Source organism: Pelodiscus sinensis, chromosome 2 (genome assembly GCF_049634645.1).
Source record: "Pelodiscus sinensis isolate JC-2024 chromosome 2, ASM4963464v1, whole genome shotgun sequence".
In the NCBI taxonomy this organism is placed as follows: Eukaryota; Metazoa; Chordata; order Testudines; family Trionychidae; genus Pelodiscus; species Pelodiscus sinensis.
In genome coordinates, this window is record NC_134712.1 from 146,844,066 (window position 1) to 146,861,335 (window position 17,270).

The 17,270-nt window shown below is 44.6% G+C and overlaps 1 protein-coding gene across 6 annotated transcripts in view; it reads right to left on the minus strand.

Annotated features, from left to right (window-relative positions):
- Positions 1 to 17,270, minus strand: part of INVS (inversin) — a 158,447-nt gene that overhangs the window by 85,411 nt on the left and 55,766 nt on the right. For 5 of the 6 annotated variants that reach the window (XM_075921590.1, XM_075921589.1, XM_075921587.1 and 2 more), the window contains exon 4: positions 10,781 to 10,954. In XM_075921590.1, coding sequence (XP_075777705.1) covers positions 10,781 to 10,954 — 174 coding nt within the window. Of the gene's footprint in view, positions 1 to 10,780; positions 10,955 to 16,693; positions 16,777 to 17,270 lie in introns of all 6 variants that reach the window. The other variant, XM_075921591.1, reaches the window with a different exon arrangement.

Consider the following 17,270-nt stretch of genomic DNA (forward strand, 5'->3'; position numbering starts at 1 on the left):
AACGGACTCAGGGGTCACAAATTCAGAGGAACTGTGTTTTTTGGTAGAAAAATCTCTCAATTTGCTACCTCCTGTCTAACGGACTCAGGGGTCACAAATTCAGAGGGACTGTGTTTTTTGGTAGAAAAATCTCTCAATTTGCTACCTCCTGTCTAACGGACTCAGGGGTCACAAATTCAGAGGAACTGTGTTTTTTGGTAGAAAAATCTCTCAATTTGCTACCTCCTGTCTAACGGACTCAGGGGTCACAAATTCAGAGGGACTGTGTTTTTTGGTAGAAAAATCTCTCAATTTGCTACCTCCTGTCTAACGGACTCAGGGGTCACAAATTCAGAGGAACTGTGTTTTTTGGTAGAAAAATCTCTCAATTTGCTACCTCCTGTCTAACGGACTCAGGGGTCACAAATTCAGAGGGACTGTGTTTTTTGGTAGAAAAATCTCTCAATTTGCTACCTCCTGTCTAACGGACTCAGGGGTCACAAATTCAGAGGGACTGTGTTTTTTGGTAGAAAAATCTCTCAATTTGCTACCTCCTGTCTAACGGACTCAGGGGTCACAAATTCAGAGGGACTGTGTTTTTTGGTAGAAAAATCTCTCAATTTGCTACCTCCTGTCTAACGGACTCAGGGGTCACAAATTCAGAGGGACTGTGTTTTTTGGTAGAAAAATCTCTCAATTTGCTACCTCCTGTCTAACGGACTCAGGGGTCACAAATTCAGAGGAACTGTGTTTTTTGGTAGAAAAATCTCTCAATTTGCTACCTCCTGTCTAACGGACTCAGGGGTCACAAATTCAGAGGGACTGTGTTTTTTGGTAGAAAAATCTCTCAATTTGCTACCTCCTGTCTAACGGACTCAGGGGTCACAAATTCAGAGGAACTGTGTTTTTTGGTAGAAAAATCTCTCAATTTGCTACCTCCTGTCTAACGGACTCAGGGGTCACAAATTCAGAGGGACTGTGTTTTTTGGTCGAAAAATCTCTCAATTTGCTACCTCCTGTCTAACGGACTCAGGGGTCACAAATTCAGAGGAATGGTTGCAAATTCAGAGGGACTGTGTTTTTTGGTAGAAAAATCTCTCAATTTGCTACCTCCTGTCTAACGGACTCAGGGGTCACAAATTCAGAGGAACTGTGTTTTTTGGTAGAAAAATCTCTCAATTTGCTACCTCCTGTCTAACGGACTCAGGGGTCACAAATTCAGAGGGACTGTGTTTTTTGGTAGAAAAATCTCTCAATTTGCTAACTCCTGTCTAACGGACTCAGGGGTCACAAATTCAGAGGAATGGTTGCAAATTCAGAGGGACTGTGTTTTTTGGTAGAAAAATCTCTCAATTTGCTACCTCCTGTCTAACGGACTCAGGGGTCACAAATTGAGAGGGACTGTGTTTTTTGGTGGAAAAATCTCTCAATTTGCTACCTCCTGTCTAACGGACTCAGGGGTCACAAATTCAGAGGGACTGTGTTTTTTGGTAGAAAAATCTCTCAATTTGCTACCTCCTGTCTAACGGACTCAGGGGTCACAAATTCAGAGGGACTGTGTTTTTTGGTAGAAAAATCTCTCAATTTGCTAACTCCTGTCTAACGGACTCAGGGGTCACAAATTCAGAGGGACTGTGTTTTTTGGTAGAAAAATCTCTCAATTTGCTACCTCCTGTCTAACGGACTCAGGGGTCACAAATTCAGAGGGACTGTGTTTTTTGGTAGAAAAATCTCTCAATTTGCTACCTCCTGTCTAACGGACTCAGGGGTCACAAATTCAGAGGGACTGTGTTTTTTGGTAGAAAAATCTCTCAATTTGCTACCTCCTGTCTAACGGACTCAGGGGTCACAAATTCAGAGGGACTGTGTTTTTTGATCGAAAAATCTCTCAATTTGCTACCTGCTGTCTAACGGACTCAGGGGATGCTGGTGTTTTGCCTTGGGCGGGGGCCTTTTGCTCCTGGTCCATGGGTCACAAATTCAGAGGAACTGTGTTTTTTGGCAGAAAAATCTCTCAATTTGCTACCTCCTGTCTAACGGACTCAGGGGTCACAAATTCAGAGGAACTGTGTTTTTTGGTAGAAAAATCTCTCAATTTGCTACCTCCTTGCTAACGGACTCAGGGGATGCTGGTGTTTTGCCTTGGGCGGGGGCCTTTTGCTCCTGGTCCATGGGTCACAAATTCAGAGGAACTGGGGTTTTTGGTCCTCAAAACATTTCCCTCAAAACATTTCCCTGAGAATTGTTCAAAACAGGAAATAGTTAGTGAATTTGAAAATAGGAAAATCAATCCATATAACAGTCAGTTCAATTAGAAAATATGAGATGAATATTGCATACGTATAAGCAAGGTCAAACAATATTAACATGGCCTGATTGTCAAGCCACTGACAATACAGACATACATTAAGTTAAGGACCATGCACAATTCTCCAGAATTGATGTGTGACCAAAAAAGGATGTATCCCATCAATGATGATCTAATGTTTTTTGAGAGTGCTATTACCTAGAACCTTGGTTATAGTCATTGCTTGACAAATAAGAGAAAACATGACTTGACAGACAGAAAAGGGACTGGCCACCACAAGAAAAAAATGTACTTAAAGCTAATAAATTCCGAGTAATAATAAGAACAGTATTTGCAAATACATTAGTAATAAAATATGCTCCCTGTTATCAATGCATGCATTATAATCTTCAACTTTCTGCCCTATTTTTCCATGTCTCCTCCCATTTGCTCCAGAAGCTACCCTATAAAATGCTGCCTCCTAACCCCTAAAACTCATAGTTCATAAAGCAGATGAATGAACAATAAAACAGTTCTGTATGAATATTGGACAAGTAAACGTACCTTCCATAATGATGTGTGTAGTACAGGAAAGTTTTTGCGTGTTGAAAATATATGTGGAACAGATACTGTAGAAAAAGTATTATGGATGTGAATTAAAAGAAATAAGTAGAACACTTGGGGTGTGTCTAGACTACAGGGTTTTGTCGACAAAAGTGGACTTTTGTCAACAAAACTATACCTGCGTCCACACTGCCTTTGAGTTATGTCGACATATGTAAACACCATTCTATGAGGAATAATGTCTTTTATCGACAGAGTTCTGTCGATAGAAGGCATTATTACATCTACACTGTCCTTTGCGTCCACACTGTTATGTCGACAAAGCGTCTTGCTTTGTTGACAGAACTGGATGTAGTCTAGACGCTCTTTGTCGACAGAAGCTTTGTCGACAGTATCTGTCGACAAAAATTCTGTTGACAAAACCCTGTAGTCTAGTCATACCCATACATATGACTATGACTTGATACTCAATACTGCATTTAAAGAATCAGTTAACAAAAATGTTAATTGTCAAAAATAATATATTGTAACTAAATTATAGAGAAAATTGTATATCACTGTAATGGATGTGAGGTTCTGCACAAAATTGGTCCCTGTTACAGATATAGTACTGGGGTGAGCTTAGCAATTCTATCAATTCTACACAGCCATTAATTCGAACTAATTAATTCGAACTAGGCGTTAGTCCTTGTAGAATGAGGTTTATCTAGTTCGAATAAGCGCTCCGCTAGTTCTAATTAAGTTCGACCTAGCGGATCGCGTGTGTAGCGCCTCTCTGAGTTAATTCGAATTAACGTCTCTTAGTTAGGGTACGTCTACACTACAAAGTTATTTCTAAGTCCTTCTTCACACTTAATTTTCCCAGAGAGAAGGTCAGTGTTCTTGTGCAAATACTCAAGGCCGGATAAGAAAAGGGGCAAGATTTTCTGAAAAGGGGGATGATTTGGAGCAAAATATTGCCAATCTAGACACTGCTACATTTTTTTATATTTTTATTAGAACCGTGAAAAGCTCAAAGGAAAATAAAAATGCACTAGAAGGCACACGGTGGGATATCACAGTGTATGAGGAATGCAAGGGAAGTTATTTCTGTTCATCACAAGTCACAGGCCCCATCTCAGGACCTGGCTGTAGTGCGGACATGATGTGGCTCAGACACGTGCTCTGTCACTGGAAAAATCCTCTCATGTTGCAGCTGTACTCTTGACTGGGGGAATCTCAATACACTAGGACCACTGCCCAGTGTCCCCCTGAATGAAACTGGCTCCAGATGGTTCCAGCTCCACCCCATGACTCATCTCCAGTTTCACTGTTCCTTAGAAATGATTCTAATCTGCGTCTAGTTCACATGGATGATTGTCTGGCCACCCTGGCTCTGGTTGTTGCAGCTTTGAATACAGCACAAGTCTGCTCTGTGGCCTGCTTCTGTGACTCTGCTACGAACACTGACATGCTTCCTGTGCTGATTTTGTGGCACCTGTGTCTCTGGCCCTGCTCAGATCCACAGCTCAGCTCTGAGAAATGCTCTATGTAGGGTTCCCAGGTGTACAGTTTTGAACACACAGGCAGTCAGTCCATTATTTTAACTTTCTATTTTCGAAAAAAATTTATAAAGTATTATTGATTCAATAGCACTGTCTTCAGCATGTGATCAGGACGATGGAATGTCCAGTGTGACATAATGGGAAGTGTGCACAGTATTGGTGAAAACATCTGGCAAGACTAGCTCTATGCTAAGCTGGGGCCAAATGTGTCTGAACAAGGGTAATTAAGCACACACAGAGCACAGGAAACTAAGAGCATCCTTGCTCCCTGATTAGCCTGACCACCCTGTTAATGTGGATAGCCTAGACGATTGGACTCTAACCGTTTTTCAAGGGGACTGTCAGTATCAAGGCAATGATTTCAGATTCAACCCTCTACTTTCTGTTGGTGTTGTGAAATAGCCAAGCCAAACACCACAACGGAGTTTTATTAAGGGAAATACAATGGCACTGTGGCAGCAGGCACAGTAACACAGATGGGTCTGGACCCTCGCCTGTTATCAAGGCTTGGTATTGTGGACAGTGGATTGGTGAGGTGGTGGGAAGTGAAGGGGGGATGTGCAGTGGGGGAGATAGATCTATGGGTGTCAGTGCACTGTGAAGTGTGTGGGGTCTGAGGAGCACTGCAGTTGTGCTGGTGGGAATATGGGGGGAACTGAACAGTTAATGAATATGGGCGGGGGATTATGGGAGGGCACAGTGTGACGGCACGTTGGGGGTTCCCCGTCTCCTGCACCCCGAAATGGCACAGACTGCACCAGCCAGTGGAATTGAGGGTGGTTTATTGCTCCTCCAGCACAGCGCAGCACAGATGTAATCTGGTCACAGGAACTGGGCTAGGATGCCTCAGGCCCCCTTGAGATGGGGGAGACTGGGCCCCTAAACTCCAGCCCCTTCTCCTAGGCTCTCCTCCATGCCCTCCGACAGCCAGCAACCAACCCACTAACTTCCAGCCCTGCCCCCCAGCCAAGGCAGCATTCCACCTTCCTTTGTTCCTCTCCATGGGGGGTGTCTGGCCACTGGTTTGCATAGTGACTCATCCTGTTTTGCTGGGTCGTGGTACCCACGGCAGCCAGTGGGGGTTCCCCCAGAGCCAGCAGCATAGAAACCAGCCAGGTACCCCCACTACGTCACACACAGGGCATAGCGGTCTGTGGGAGGGCAATAGGCATAGTAATTTGTGGGGGTCTCTGGGTGCTGTGGCATTGGGTCTAGGGGGCTAGAGGGGTGCTAGGCAGGGTAGCACAGTGCGGCATGGGCCTGCCCACAATAAGAAGAAGCATGATGGCATCAGCTCAGTGCCAGGAGGGCTACTGTATGTCAGTTTGTAAGCAGTGCCCTTGTACGAGGCTGGGTGGAACAGGGCTGGACCTGCGGTGATATAATAATAAAAATTAGCAGTAGGGGTATATTACCAACCACCTGACCAGGACAGCGATACTGACATAGAAATGCTGAGGGAGATTAGAGAGGCTACCAAAATAAAGAACTCTATAATAATGGGTGATTCTAATTACCCCCATATTGACTGGATACATGTCACCTCAGGAAGAGAAGTGGAGATCAAATTTCTCAATGGCTTAAATGACTGCTTCTTGGAGCAGGTGGTGCAGGAACCCACAAGGGGAGAGGCAATTCTCGATTTAGTCCTGCGTGGAGTGCAGGATCAGGTCCAGGATATAACCGTTACAGGATCGCTTGGGAATAGTGACCATAATATAATAACATTCAACATTCCTGTGGTGGGAAGAACACCTCAGCAGTCCAGCACCCTGGCATTTAATTTCAAAAAGGGGAATTATGCAAAAATGAGGAGGTTAGTTAAACAGAAATTAAAAGGCACAGTGACTAGAGCCAAATCCCTGAAAGCTGCATGGAAACTTTTTAAAGACACCATAATAGAGGCTCAACTTAAATGTCTACCCCAAATTAAAAAACATAGTAAGAGACCTAAAAAAGAGTCACCGTGGCTTAACCACCATGTAAAAGAAGCAGTGAGGGACAAAAAGGTATCTTTTAAAAAGTGGCAGTCCAATCCCAGTGAGATAAATAGAAAGGAACAGAAACACTGTCAAATCAAGTGTAAACATGTAATAAGAAAAGCAAAAAAAGATTTTGAGGAACAGCTAGCCAAAAACTCAAAAAGAAATAACAAAATGTTTTTTAAGTACATTAGAAGCAGGAAGCCTGCTAAAAAGCCTGTGGGTCCCCTAGATGATCAAGCTATAAAAGGAGCAATCAAGGATGATAAAGCCATTGCGGAGAAACTAAATGATTTCTTTGCTTCAGTCTTCACGGCTGAGGACATTGGGGAGATTCCTGAATCTGCACCGTCCTTTGTGGGTGATGAATCTAAGGAACTGTCCCGGATTGAAGTGTTATTAGAGGAGGTTTTGGAACAAATAGAAAAACTTAATGTTAACAAATCTCCGGGACCGGATGGCATTCATCCAAGGGTTCTAAAAGAACTTAAATGGGAAATTGCTGAGCTATGATCTGTGGTTTGTAACCTATCCTTTAAATCGGCTACCGTACCTAATGACTGGAAGGTAGCCAACGTGACACCAATATTTAAAAAGGGCTCTAGAGGCAATCCTGGCAATTACAGACCGGTAAGTCTAACTTCAGTACCAGGCAAACTAGTCGAAACAATAGTAAAGAATAAAATTGTGAAGCATGCAGAAGAACATAATTTGTTGGACAAAAGTCAACATGGTTTCTGTAAAGGGAAATCCTGTCTTACTAATCTATCAGAGTTCTTTGAAGGGGTTAACAAACATGCGGACAAGGGGATCCAGTAGATATAGTATACTTGGATTATAGTATACTTGTGTAAATTACATGGCCATGGGATAAGAGGGAAGGTCCTTTCTTGGATTGAGAACTGGTTAAAAGACAGGAAACAAAGACAGGTAGGAATAAATGGTAAATTTTCAGATTGGAGAGGGGTAACTAATGGTGTATCCCAAGGGTCAGTCCTGGGACCAATCCTTTTCAATTTATTCATAAATGATCTGGAGAAAGGGGTAAGCAGTGAGGTAGTAAAGTTTGCAGATGATACCAAACTGTTTAGGATAGTCAAGTCAGAAGCAGACTGTGAGGGACTCCAAGAAGATCTCACCAAACTGAGTGACTGGGCAACAAAATGGCAAATGAAATTTAATGTGGATAAGTGTAAAGTAATGCACATCGGGAAAAATAACCCCAACTATACGTACAGTATGACGGGGGCTAATTTGGCTACGACAAATCAGGAAAGAGATCTTGGAGTTATCGTGGACAGTTCTCTGACAACTTCCACGCAGTGTGCAGCGGTGGTCAAAAAGGCAAATAGGATGCTAGGAATTATTAGGAAAGGGATAGAAAATAAGACCCAGAATATCTTACTGCCCCTGTATAAAACTATGGTACGCCCACATCTTGAATACTGTGTACAGATGTGGTCTCCTCACCTAAAAAAAGATATTTTGGCCTTGGAAAGGGTTCAGAAAAGGGCAACTAAAATGATTAGGGGTTTGGAACGAGTCCCATATGAGGGGAGGCTAAAGAGACTGGGACTTTTCAGTTTAGAAAAAGAGGAGACTGGGGGGGGATATGATAGAGGTCTATAAAATCATGAGTGGTAATAAAGAAAAGTTATTTATTAGTTCCCATAATAGAAGAACTAGAGGACACCAAATGAAATTAATGGGTAGCAGGTTTAAAACTAATAAAAGGAAGTTCTTCTTCACACAGCGTGTTGTCAACCTGTGGAACTCCTTGCCAGAGGAGGCTGTGAAGGCTAGGACTATAATAGAGTTTAAAGAGAAGCTGGATAAATTCATGGAGGTTAGGTCCATAAAAGGCTATTAGCCAGGGGATAAAATGGTGTCCTTGGCCTCTGGTTGTCAGAGGCTGGAGAGGGATGGCAGGAGACAAATCGCTTGATCATTGTCTTCGGTCCACCCTCTCTGGGGCACCTGGTGCTGGCCAGTCGGTAGACAGGATACTGGGCTAGATGGACCTTTGGTCTGACCCAGTACGTCCGTTCTTATGTTCTTATGATATGACACATTGACCCTGGACAGACAGTCGCTATGAGGCAGTGGTCACCAACCAGTAGATAGGGATATACTGGTAGATCTTGTATCCTCTGTCAGGTGATCATGACTGGTGTGGGCAAGAGGATATCAAGTGCCAGCACTTAAATGCCCCTCCCCCCACTGCTGTGGATGTCCTGCACTTTGCCTTGCAGCTGATACCACGCCTGGGAGTCTGCTGCTTTGTGTGCACGGCAGGGGAGGAAAAAGAGGGGTGCTGATGTCAGGGTTCAACATATACCATTCTGTATCCTTTCAACACAGGACCAGGGATGGAGTTTTCTTGCTGCTTTAGGTAGTGTTACAGGGCAAGGCCATGGGTGAGCTTGCCTTAGGCACACTCCACCACCATCTAGGAGTCACCAGCAGTGACAAAATGGAGCATACATCACTAACTCCTACCCCTGGCATGAACCCAGTCCTGTATCCAAGCCCTTATCATTGCTCTGAGCACCCATGCATCCAAATACCCTGCCAAAGCCTGCACCTAGAACACCGCAGTAAATGCATGCTCCAAGAGCTGATCAGAGCCCTTCTCACACTCCAGATCCCTTAAGCAAAGACCAGAGCATGTGCACCCAACCGTCTGTCCCAGGCTGATGAAAGAGACTGAGGATGGGCAAGAGAGGGAGGATAGAGGGAGCAGGATCTGGGACTTGGAGAAGGGGTAAGAAGGAAGCGGGAAAAGGGTATTTATATATAAGGTACATATTGGATTGCACTTTCAAAATGTTGGAGCCCCCTGCTCTGAGTTCTCTGACCCATGTCCCCATTGACTACGGGAGGAATCACTAAAATTTCACTTGGCCATGTTGGCGAGGAGTCCTGTGGCACCTTATAGACGAACTGAAGATAGTGCCACAGGACTCCTCAACGATTCTTCATATTCAGACTAACACAGCTACCCCTCCGATACTTGCCCATGTTTGGTGATGAGGATCTGGGACGGAGTTTGGGTGCATGAGGGGTGCTTGCTAGGGGGAGTTTGGGGGACAGGTGTGGGATCTGCCATGGGTCAGGGGATTGCAGTACAGGTGAGGGTGTGGATGGGAGGGACTTTAGCATATCAGCATAGTACACAAGAGAAAGGAGATGCAGTGACTTCTGATAGAGAAACAAAGAGAAAACTATTAAATACTAAAAAAGTGAGAGGCAGAGTTTGAGACAGGAACTGTATGTAGAATATTTCACACTTGTACACATACAGAGGAACGGTGGTGTCTAAGCATTGACCGTCTAGGAATTGGGAGGCCTGTGCCTTTAAGAACTCAAGCCCAGGAGCCCGCCCCCTGCTCGGGGGCTGACAGGGAAAATAAAGAAAAAAAAAAGACTTTGCCCCTGGAAAACTGATATTTTCAAGGACATCAGGTGGCTTGTCCTGCTGGATGACTGTTCCCACCTCTCCCCCTCCCTAAACGGGGGTTTTCTCCGTGCACAGGGTCTGGCAGTGTCCCCCAGCCCGGGGTTAACCAAGGCTATCACCCCCCACCCCCCCGATTTTTCAAATTTTGCCCCTCTTCTGCAGCTAAAAAAAGAAGATTGATGCCTCCAGCCGGTAAATTTCTGCCCCATGCTCAGAACCAGACACTACCCCCCCTGCAATTTGCCCCCCTTCATCATTTTAAACACCTCCGAAGAGGAGGAAGCAAATCTGAGGAGGCAGTGAGGGCAGAGAGTGGGCAGCGGCTACAGCGAGGGACACTGAGTTTGCTCAGTTCGGGTGCGCATGCTCAGTGCACCCAAAGTAGCAAATTCTGAGAAGTTAGTGTTTTGCTCGCTACACCGGCACTAACTGGCTCCCTGCTGCAGCACTGTTTCCAGGGAGCTTGGCTGCCACTCCTGCACAGCTACCTCTGATACTGTGCAAAATGCAGGACAATGTAGCTACATTGTCCTGCATTTTGCTTCAACTACCCCAGACTAACACGGCTACATTTCTATCACTATTCTGATACTGTGCGTGTAACTATGAATGTTAACCAATATGCCCAGGCATATTGGTTAACCATTTACATGATTATATGCTCACATCCTTAGTTTACAATGCTTGGTATGGCGATAATTACAGTATCTCAGTACTGTAGTGTATTCCAAACACTTGACATGTATCCTCAACCTTAAATCCATTTTTATATAAATAGCATTTGTGAATAACTAACGTATTTTAGTACTAAATCATTATTTTACCAAGCTTATTTTGTGGAAGCAAAACAAAAGGTATCTGCCAAGGTAACAGAAATAGCATATGTTTTTCTTTCATATTTATCTGTTATGAATGGGAATTCCATTGAAACTTTACAAGAATGGTCATTAAAGCAGTATTTTACCTTGTTTCTGTCCTGGGTATCCACTTCTCCTGGTGCCATATATTTTAGCAACAAAGCTAAACACTTGGGACTTTTATGGCGGGTAGTTAAATGTAAAGGAGTCATTTCTTCTAAATCCTTTTGCATCCAGTTTGCTCTACGAGCAAGTAAAAGTTTCATAAAGCGATAATTTCCCTGTATAAGGAAAAAATATATATGTAAGGAACTAATACTAGAAAATTAGTTAAAGCACAAGATGACAATGTTTAAAGACATCACTGTACCCCCTTCTACACCTCCTCCAGGCCAAAATCTTCTGCTACACCTACACTCCCCTCCGACCCTACACCCTCATCCCGTGACTCAGGTCACAACCCCCTCCTTCATCCAAACACCCTCTCAGACCCCACATCATTCCGTGCACCCTTCTGCACCCAACCTCCAACCTAGACCCTGCACCCCCACCACAGAAAAGTGCAGCTCTTGACCATTTACCAAAACCTTGGAATGGGCCCCCACCAAAAATTATTGCCCACCCCTGTTCCACACCGTCTTTGGTAAACCTGAGAAAAGGCTTGCACTGTAGCCTAAATATCAGGAGACGCTCTCATGCCCATCATGGTAAAAAATTCCAAATGCAAATATTGAATACATACTACCACTGGTTACCAGACATTTACTTCTAGAGACCAGAGGCAGACATGGAGAAGGGTAGCCTACCAAACAGCCACGACACCAGCCATCAAGCTAAATACAAATCAATGCCTTAAATTGTACCCAGAAATAAACAGCAATCCAAAGGTAGTTGCTAGAAAACATACATAATATGATTCTTGCCATTAATAGCTTCAAGTAGATGAGCAGCTATGTTCTGCAATAGTGATAGTTTCCAAGTGATGTTTAAAGTAGCCTGATTTAGAACATGTATTTTTAACGCCTAATCTGAGAGGCACAAAGACAATAACTGTTGCTGCCGTAACATGAACACGTGATATGAAAATATCGGGGGGCATTGTTACAGCTGAGGGTCTGTAGAGAGATGGGGAACAATAGGTTTGTTTTAACAGCACAGGCAAGGGGAAGCCAACACACATTAACTAAATGGCATACCCCTTTTTAATAAAGCTTCAGGCAGGACAATTAAAAACAAACAGCTGACACATTCCTCATCTCAGGACCCAAACATAAGGTCCGTAACACAAAGCCTCTGAATCTAATCAGGCTGGTTCTCTTAGAGCCTCAGATAAACCACCAACAGTGCTGGCTTCATGAATTCTATTTCCTGTTCCCTCACTCACCTTCCTCTTCTTGTTTATACAGCCTACTCTATGGTAGGGGCTCCTTGATTATATCCCAGACTGCTCCAGCTGTGCTCCAGCTGTGTATGGGAGCCAGACTCCAGCCTGCCTCTTAAAGAGACAGTACAATCCTTCATAGGTTCAAAAAACACCGCCAGCTGCAAACCCAATAAACAGTAAAGGGACAAACCTCACTCATAAGATTGGATAGGACCTGCCTCTCCATTGATATCACCTTAATTTGGCTTATTTTAAGCCTCAATCAGCTTGCTGTCATCCATAGAGCCCTGCGTGGTTATAAATATGTACATCTGCATCTGATCTACATCTGCTAGAATGAAACTATGTGCATCCAATCCACAATCCACTAGCTGCCTTTTGTATTCCCATTTGCACCGCACCTGCAACAGCAAGCCATCTCACAGTGTATCTGAGGAGTATGCATTACTCCTATAAAAAACTATACGGCTTAATAATTATGCACACCATTATTATTATTGTAAACAACAACCACTGTTTTATGACAGTCATCAGAACAAATATTCTTGCCCTTAACATCCCTCGGGATTGGCAGCCTTCTTCAAATGATGGTGACCTCAGGGGCCGAGGAGAGAGCCTTCACCTCTTTGTGGTGTAAATGTGTCAGTCTCCAGGCTTCTTGCTCAAATTATTGCTGTGGTCTGCAATATTGAGATGTTGAGGGAAAATACCTGCCACATGAGAATTAGTTCTTCTGGCAGGCTGCTTGGGTTTTTTAATTGATCACAGACCCCGCCCCCCAAGCCCCCCCCACACACACACAATTAGAAATTATCTCTATCTTCATCATCCATCTTCAGTTGCTGATAAAAAGCTGAAGCTGATAATATTGTAAATAGTTTAGATAATGCAAGGGACTGGGAGTCTGTTCTCCCTATGGAAGCATGCAAGGTGTGTCCCTGGGCACCTCATCTTCCCTGGGTGGCTGTGTATGGGAGCCAGAAGCAATGACAGCAGACACTTTGCTCCCTGACTCCAGGTAAGTTTCCCACTGCAGGAAAGGGGGGGTTAGGGAGGTGTTTGGGGGGTGAGGGGCACAGGAGGGGACTAAAGTCCTCTTCAGGCAGCTGCCTAGCTAGTGCTTAATTTTTGCCTCAGCTTGCCAGGCTGAGTCCCAACACCTCTCTCCTTGACAGGTCAATCACCCTCCACCTCCCAGAAGGTCTGCGTGGGGGAAACCACAAATAATGGCAACAGGCACTTTGCTCCTGTGTGATGTCAGGTCAGTTTTGCCACTGCAAGAGGGGTGTGTATGCAGGAGTGAGGGACGTAGGAGTGGAGTGCCGAGCAGACTAGAGGGTCACAATGAGCATGGAGAATGAGGGGGTGGGGTTGGTGGTGAGTGGTGTGCTGAGCTGACGGTGGAGGGCCACAATGAGCATGGAGCACGAGGGGCAGGAGGGAAGGTGTTCTCTGGCTGCCTGCCAGTGCTTAATTTGTGCTGGGGCTTGCAGGAGCCCCAACAAATCTTTCAATACAAATTGAGCACTGCACAACTATTTACAGAGCCCTGCAAATCTGCAGATGTCTACTTTATATCCATGGATATCCGCATGTGCGGATGTCCCCATCTCATTTTTCCAGATACAGATGCGAATACAAATTCTGTATCCACACAAGGCTTAGCTTTCTACTTCACATGCTCTGAATTGTGGGACTTGATCTTAGATTTCTTACTCAGGACAGCTGATGTTCTTCGACATACTGCTATGTTAAAAAAACCCAAACCATAAAATCATCAGGGTTCTGGAAGTCTCTGAGTCTTATTAATTTTGTGAACAGAGACCGAAAAGGCTCTTGGAAGACACAATACATGTAGGGATGGAATGCTCAAACCGAGAAACCAGACTGAAAAGGGGAAAATTATGTTTCCGTTGTTTCCACCATGCCAACAGTTGCACATCTTCATTCTTTGTCAGTTTCAGGCTGTTATACTTTGACACTTGATCATTGTTACTTACACGCTCACCAACCAAAACCTAACTATTTTTTCCTGCCATGAGACAAGCTTTTTGGTCTCTTGATAAAGTTTATATCTCCCTTCTTCAGTGAAAACTTTTGTCTCCTTCATTTGAGAGTACAGGCAGTCCCCAGGTTACGTACAAGATAGGGACTGTAGGTTTGTTCTTAAGTTGAATCTGTATGTAAGTCGGAACTGGCGTCCAGATTCAGACACTGCTGAAACTGACCGCCAGTTTTGACTTACATACAGAATCAACTTAAGAACCCCAGGCGTCCCCAAGTCAGCTGCTGCTGAAACTGATCAGCAGCTGATTCCAGGAAACCCGGGGCAGAGCAACTCTGCCTGGGGCTTCCTGTAGTCAGCGCTGGTCAGTTTCAGCAGAAGCTGACTTGGGGACACCTGGGGCAGAGCAGCTGGGGTGCTGCTGGGTTGCTCCAGTAGCGCTGCTCCTCGGTGCTACTGGACCAACCCAGCAGCACCCCATCTGCTCTGCCCCAGGCGTCCTGATTCAGCCGCTGCTGAAGCTGACCAGCAGCGGCTGAATCAGGACCTGGGGCAGAGCAGCTGGGGTGCTGCCGGGTTGGTCCAGTAGTGCCCAGAGCGGGCGCTGCAGGACCAATCGGCAGCGCCCCAGCTGCTCTGCCCCAGAGTCCAAAACAAAAGCCTGGTCTGCTGGGGGGGGGGGAAGCACACTAGCTGCACCCCCCCCCCCAGCAGACCAGGGACACGGGGAGCAGAGCCGCAGCAGCAACGGGGTGCCGCGCCTCTGAGGCTTTGCTCTGGCAAAGCCTCAGAGGCGAGGGACCCCGCCGCGGCTGCGGCTTCAGTCCCGGTGCCTGTGGTCTGCTGGGGACCGTCCCCAGCAGACCACAGGCTCCCGGACTGAAGCTGCAGCCGTGGGGGGGTCCCGCGCCTCTGAGGCTTTGCCAGAGCAAAGCCTCAGAGGCGCGGGGAACCGCCGCTGCTGCCGCTTCAGTCTGGGTGCCTGTGGTCTGCTGGGGACGGTCCCCAGCAGACCACAGGCACCCAGACTGAAGCGGCAGCAGCGGCGGTTCCCCGCGTCTCTGAGGCTTTGCTCTGGCAAAGCCTCAGAAGCGCGGGAACCCGCCCGGTGCCCCTGGTCTGCTGGAGATGGTCTCCAGCACACCAGGGGCACCGGAGCAGCTTATGAACGGGGCTTTCTCGCCCCGACCTCCAGGGCGAGAAAGCCCCGTTCGTAAGTGCGGATCCGACATAAGTCGGATCCGCGTAAGTCGGGGACTGCCTGTACAGTATAAGAAAACCACCACTCTATGCATAGATTAGATTTTAAACTTTTCCAAGGCTTTGGATTTGAGTTGATTTAGCAAATCAGTGGCAGAAGCATGAAGGTGCTTTTTTCAGCCTTTCGTACCACAGGAGTGTGGGCTATAATGACTGCTCTAGTGTAGAGCATTTCATGCTTATTTGAAAGGCTGCAGAAATTCTATTAAGATGCTTACAGTCTTGTGATGAATGCTATCAATGAGTTGAGTATACTTATTCAAAATTTCATATGTTCTGTCCCATTACTTCTTGATTTTCTTAAACATAACTAGTTTGCTGTTCCATCATGTTTCAACATCTCCTTTCAGAGACTTTTGCAGTCTGCTTTGCATTCCAGATCTGCTGATCCAGATTTTGGAATGCATTAATCAGTTCAGTTACTGCTTCCTCCTTCTAGTTTCCCGGTTAGGTAATATGCTCAAGTATAGTGTTTATAATGTGTGCTAAATAGCCTGTTTTCTCATTGAAGCTGAGGGCAAGCAATCACATTTGCTCCCTGGTCAGTAATGAAAACCATTTGGCCGGTAACACTGGGTATATCAAATCATCTGAGTGCCCAAAAAACAACTGATTTAATGTTTGCAGTTTCTGGTTTCTGCTGTCAAATTGAGTCACACAAAGCACCTACTCCACCATTCTCAATTGTTGTGGTTCTATGTAATGAGCAGCTACTTCCAAAAAGGCAACCTTTCGGTAGTCATCTGTCAAATCAAGGGTAAACCTCCACCTTTTGTTCCAAGAATGTTTTTCAGCTCTGTGGAGATTTGTCTTCTTTTTTCTTCTACAACAAGTGCAGCATGCCGGGCTAATGTTGCATTAGCACATGTGCATCCATTTCACCATGTCTGGCACCTATATTAATCAAACACAGAGAATATGCAAGGAATCCCTCACTGCTAACTACCTCAAAAGGTCTTATGTTTATTGCTATGAACTTCGATAATTCATGCATCACAACTGTCTTTATGTCTTATGTGACAGAGACACATTTCTTGGTGAATTTCTTCAACAAACTGGACTCGGACTCTGGTCTTCATTGTTTAAGTAAGTTTGAAGTACTGGTTTTATGACTATTATATGTGTAAACTTTCTGATTTTGACATTTGTAAGATATCCAGCAACATTCTCTCTTTTTTCATCAATAAGAAATCTGAATGTATTCCAAATTAGAGATTTACCATTCTCATTTCCCTTCAAATATGTATGTACCAGCACTTAATTTCTTTACAATTTCAACAGCAGATCTGCTAGGTAACTAGCAGAGACGAAAACAATGTCTCTAGATAAGTAAACAGTAAGTGTAATTAAAAACAGCAACAAACTAATTACCTGTGAAGATGTTAATTCTTTGGCTACAGCCTAGTTACAATGCTGCACTTTGCAAAGGCTGGGAATGGATAGATCCAAAGGACCTGAAACAGTTAAGAAGTGACTTACTAGAGCCATGGTTACCAAACTTTTTAATACTGAGGCTTCTCTTGCAGATATTTTAAGACTTGATGGAGCTCCTAACAACCAAATACCTTTAAAAAAGCTGACTGCCTTAGACTCAAGATGAGCACCAAAGTATGGATGTTTTTTTCAATTTTATTCAACTGTATACATTTCTGTTCAATTGTATAATCCATGTTTCTAAAACTATAGTTTGAAAATATGGAGTCTTAGTGTGCTCCGGCAGAGTCTAAGAAAGGACAGGTCTGTTTCGAACTGCATAGCTGCACAACATTTGGTTGAATCTTTGGTAGCATTAGAAATAAATAATTTTCCAAAATTCAAACAATTTCTACATTGTTTTCATAGAAATTGTTGCTGAAATCCCAGATTATCAAAAGGAAATAGAAGCAAAAAAAAAAGCAGCACTTTCATAGCTTCATCATTTAGCTCTCCAAAACTCCTCTACCAGAAA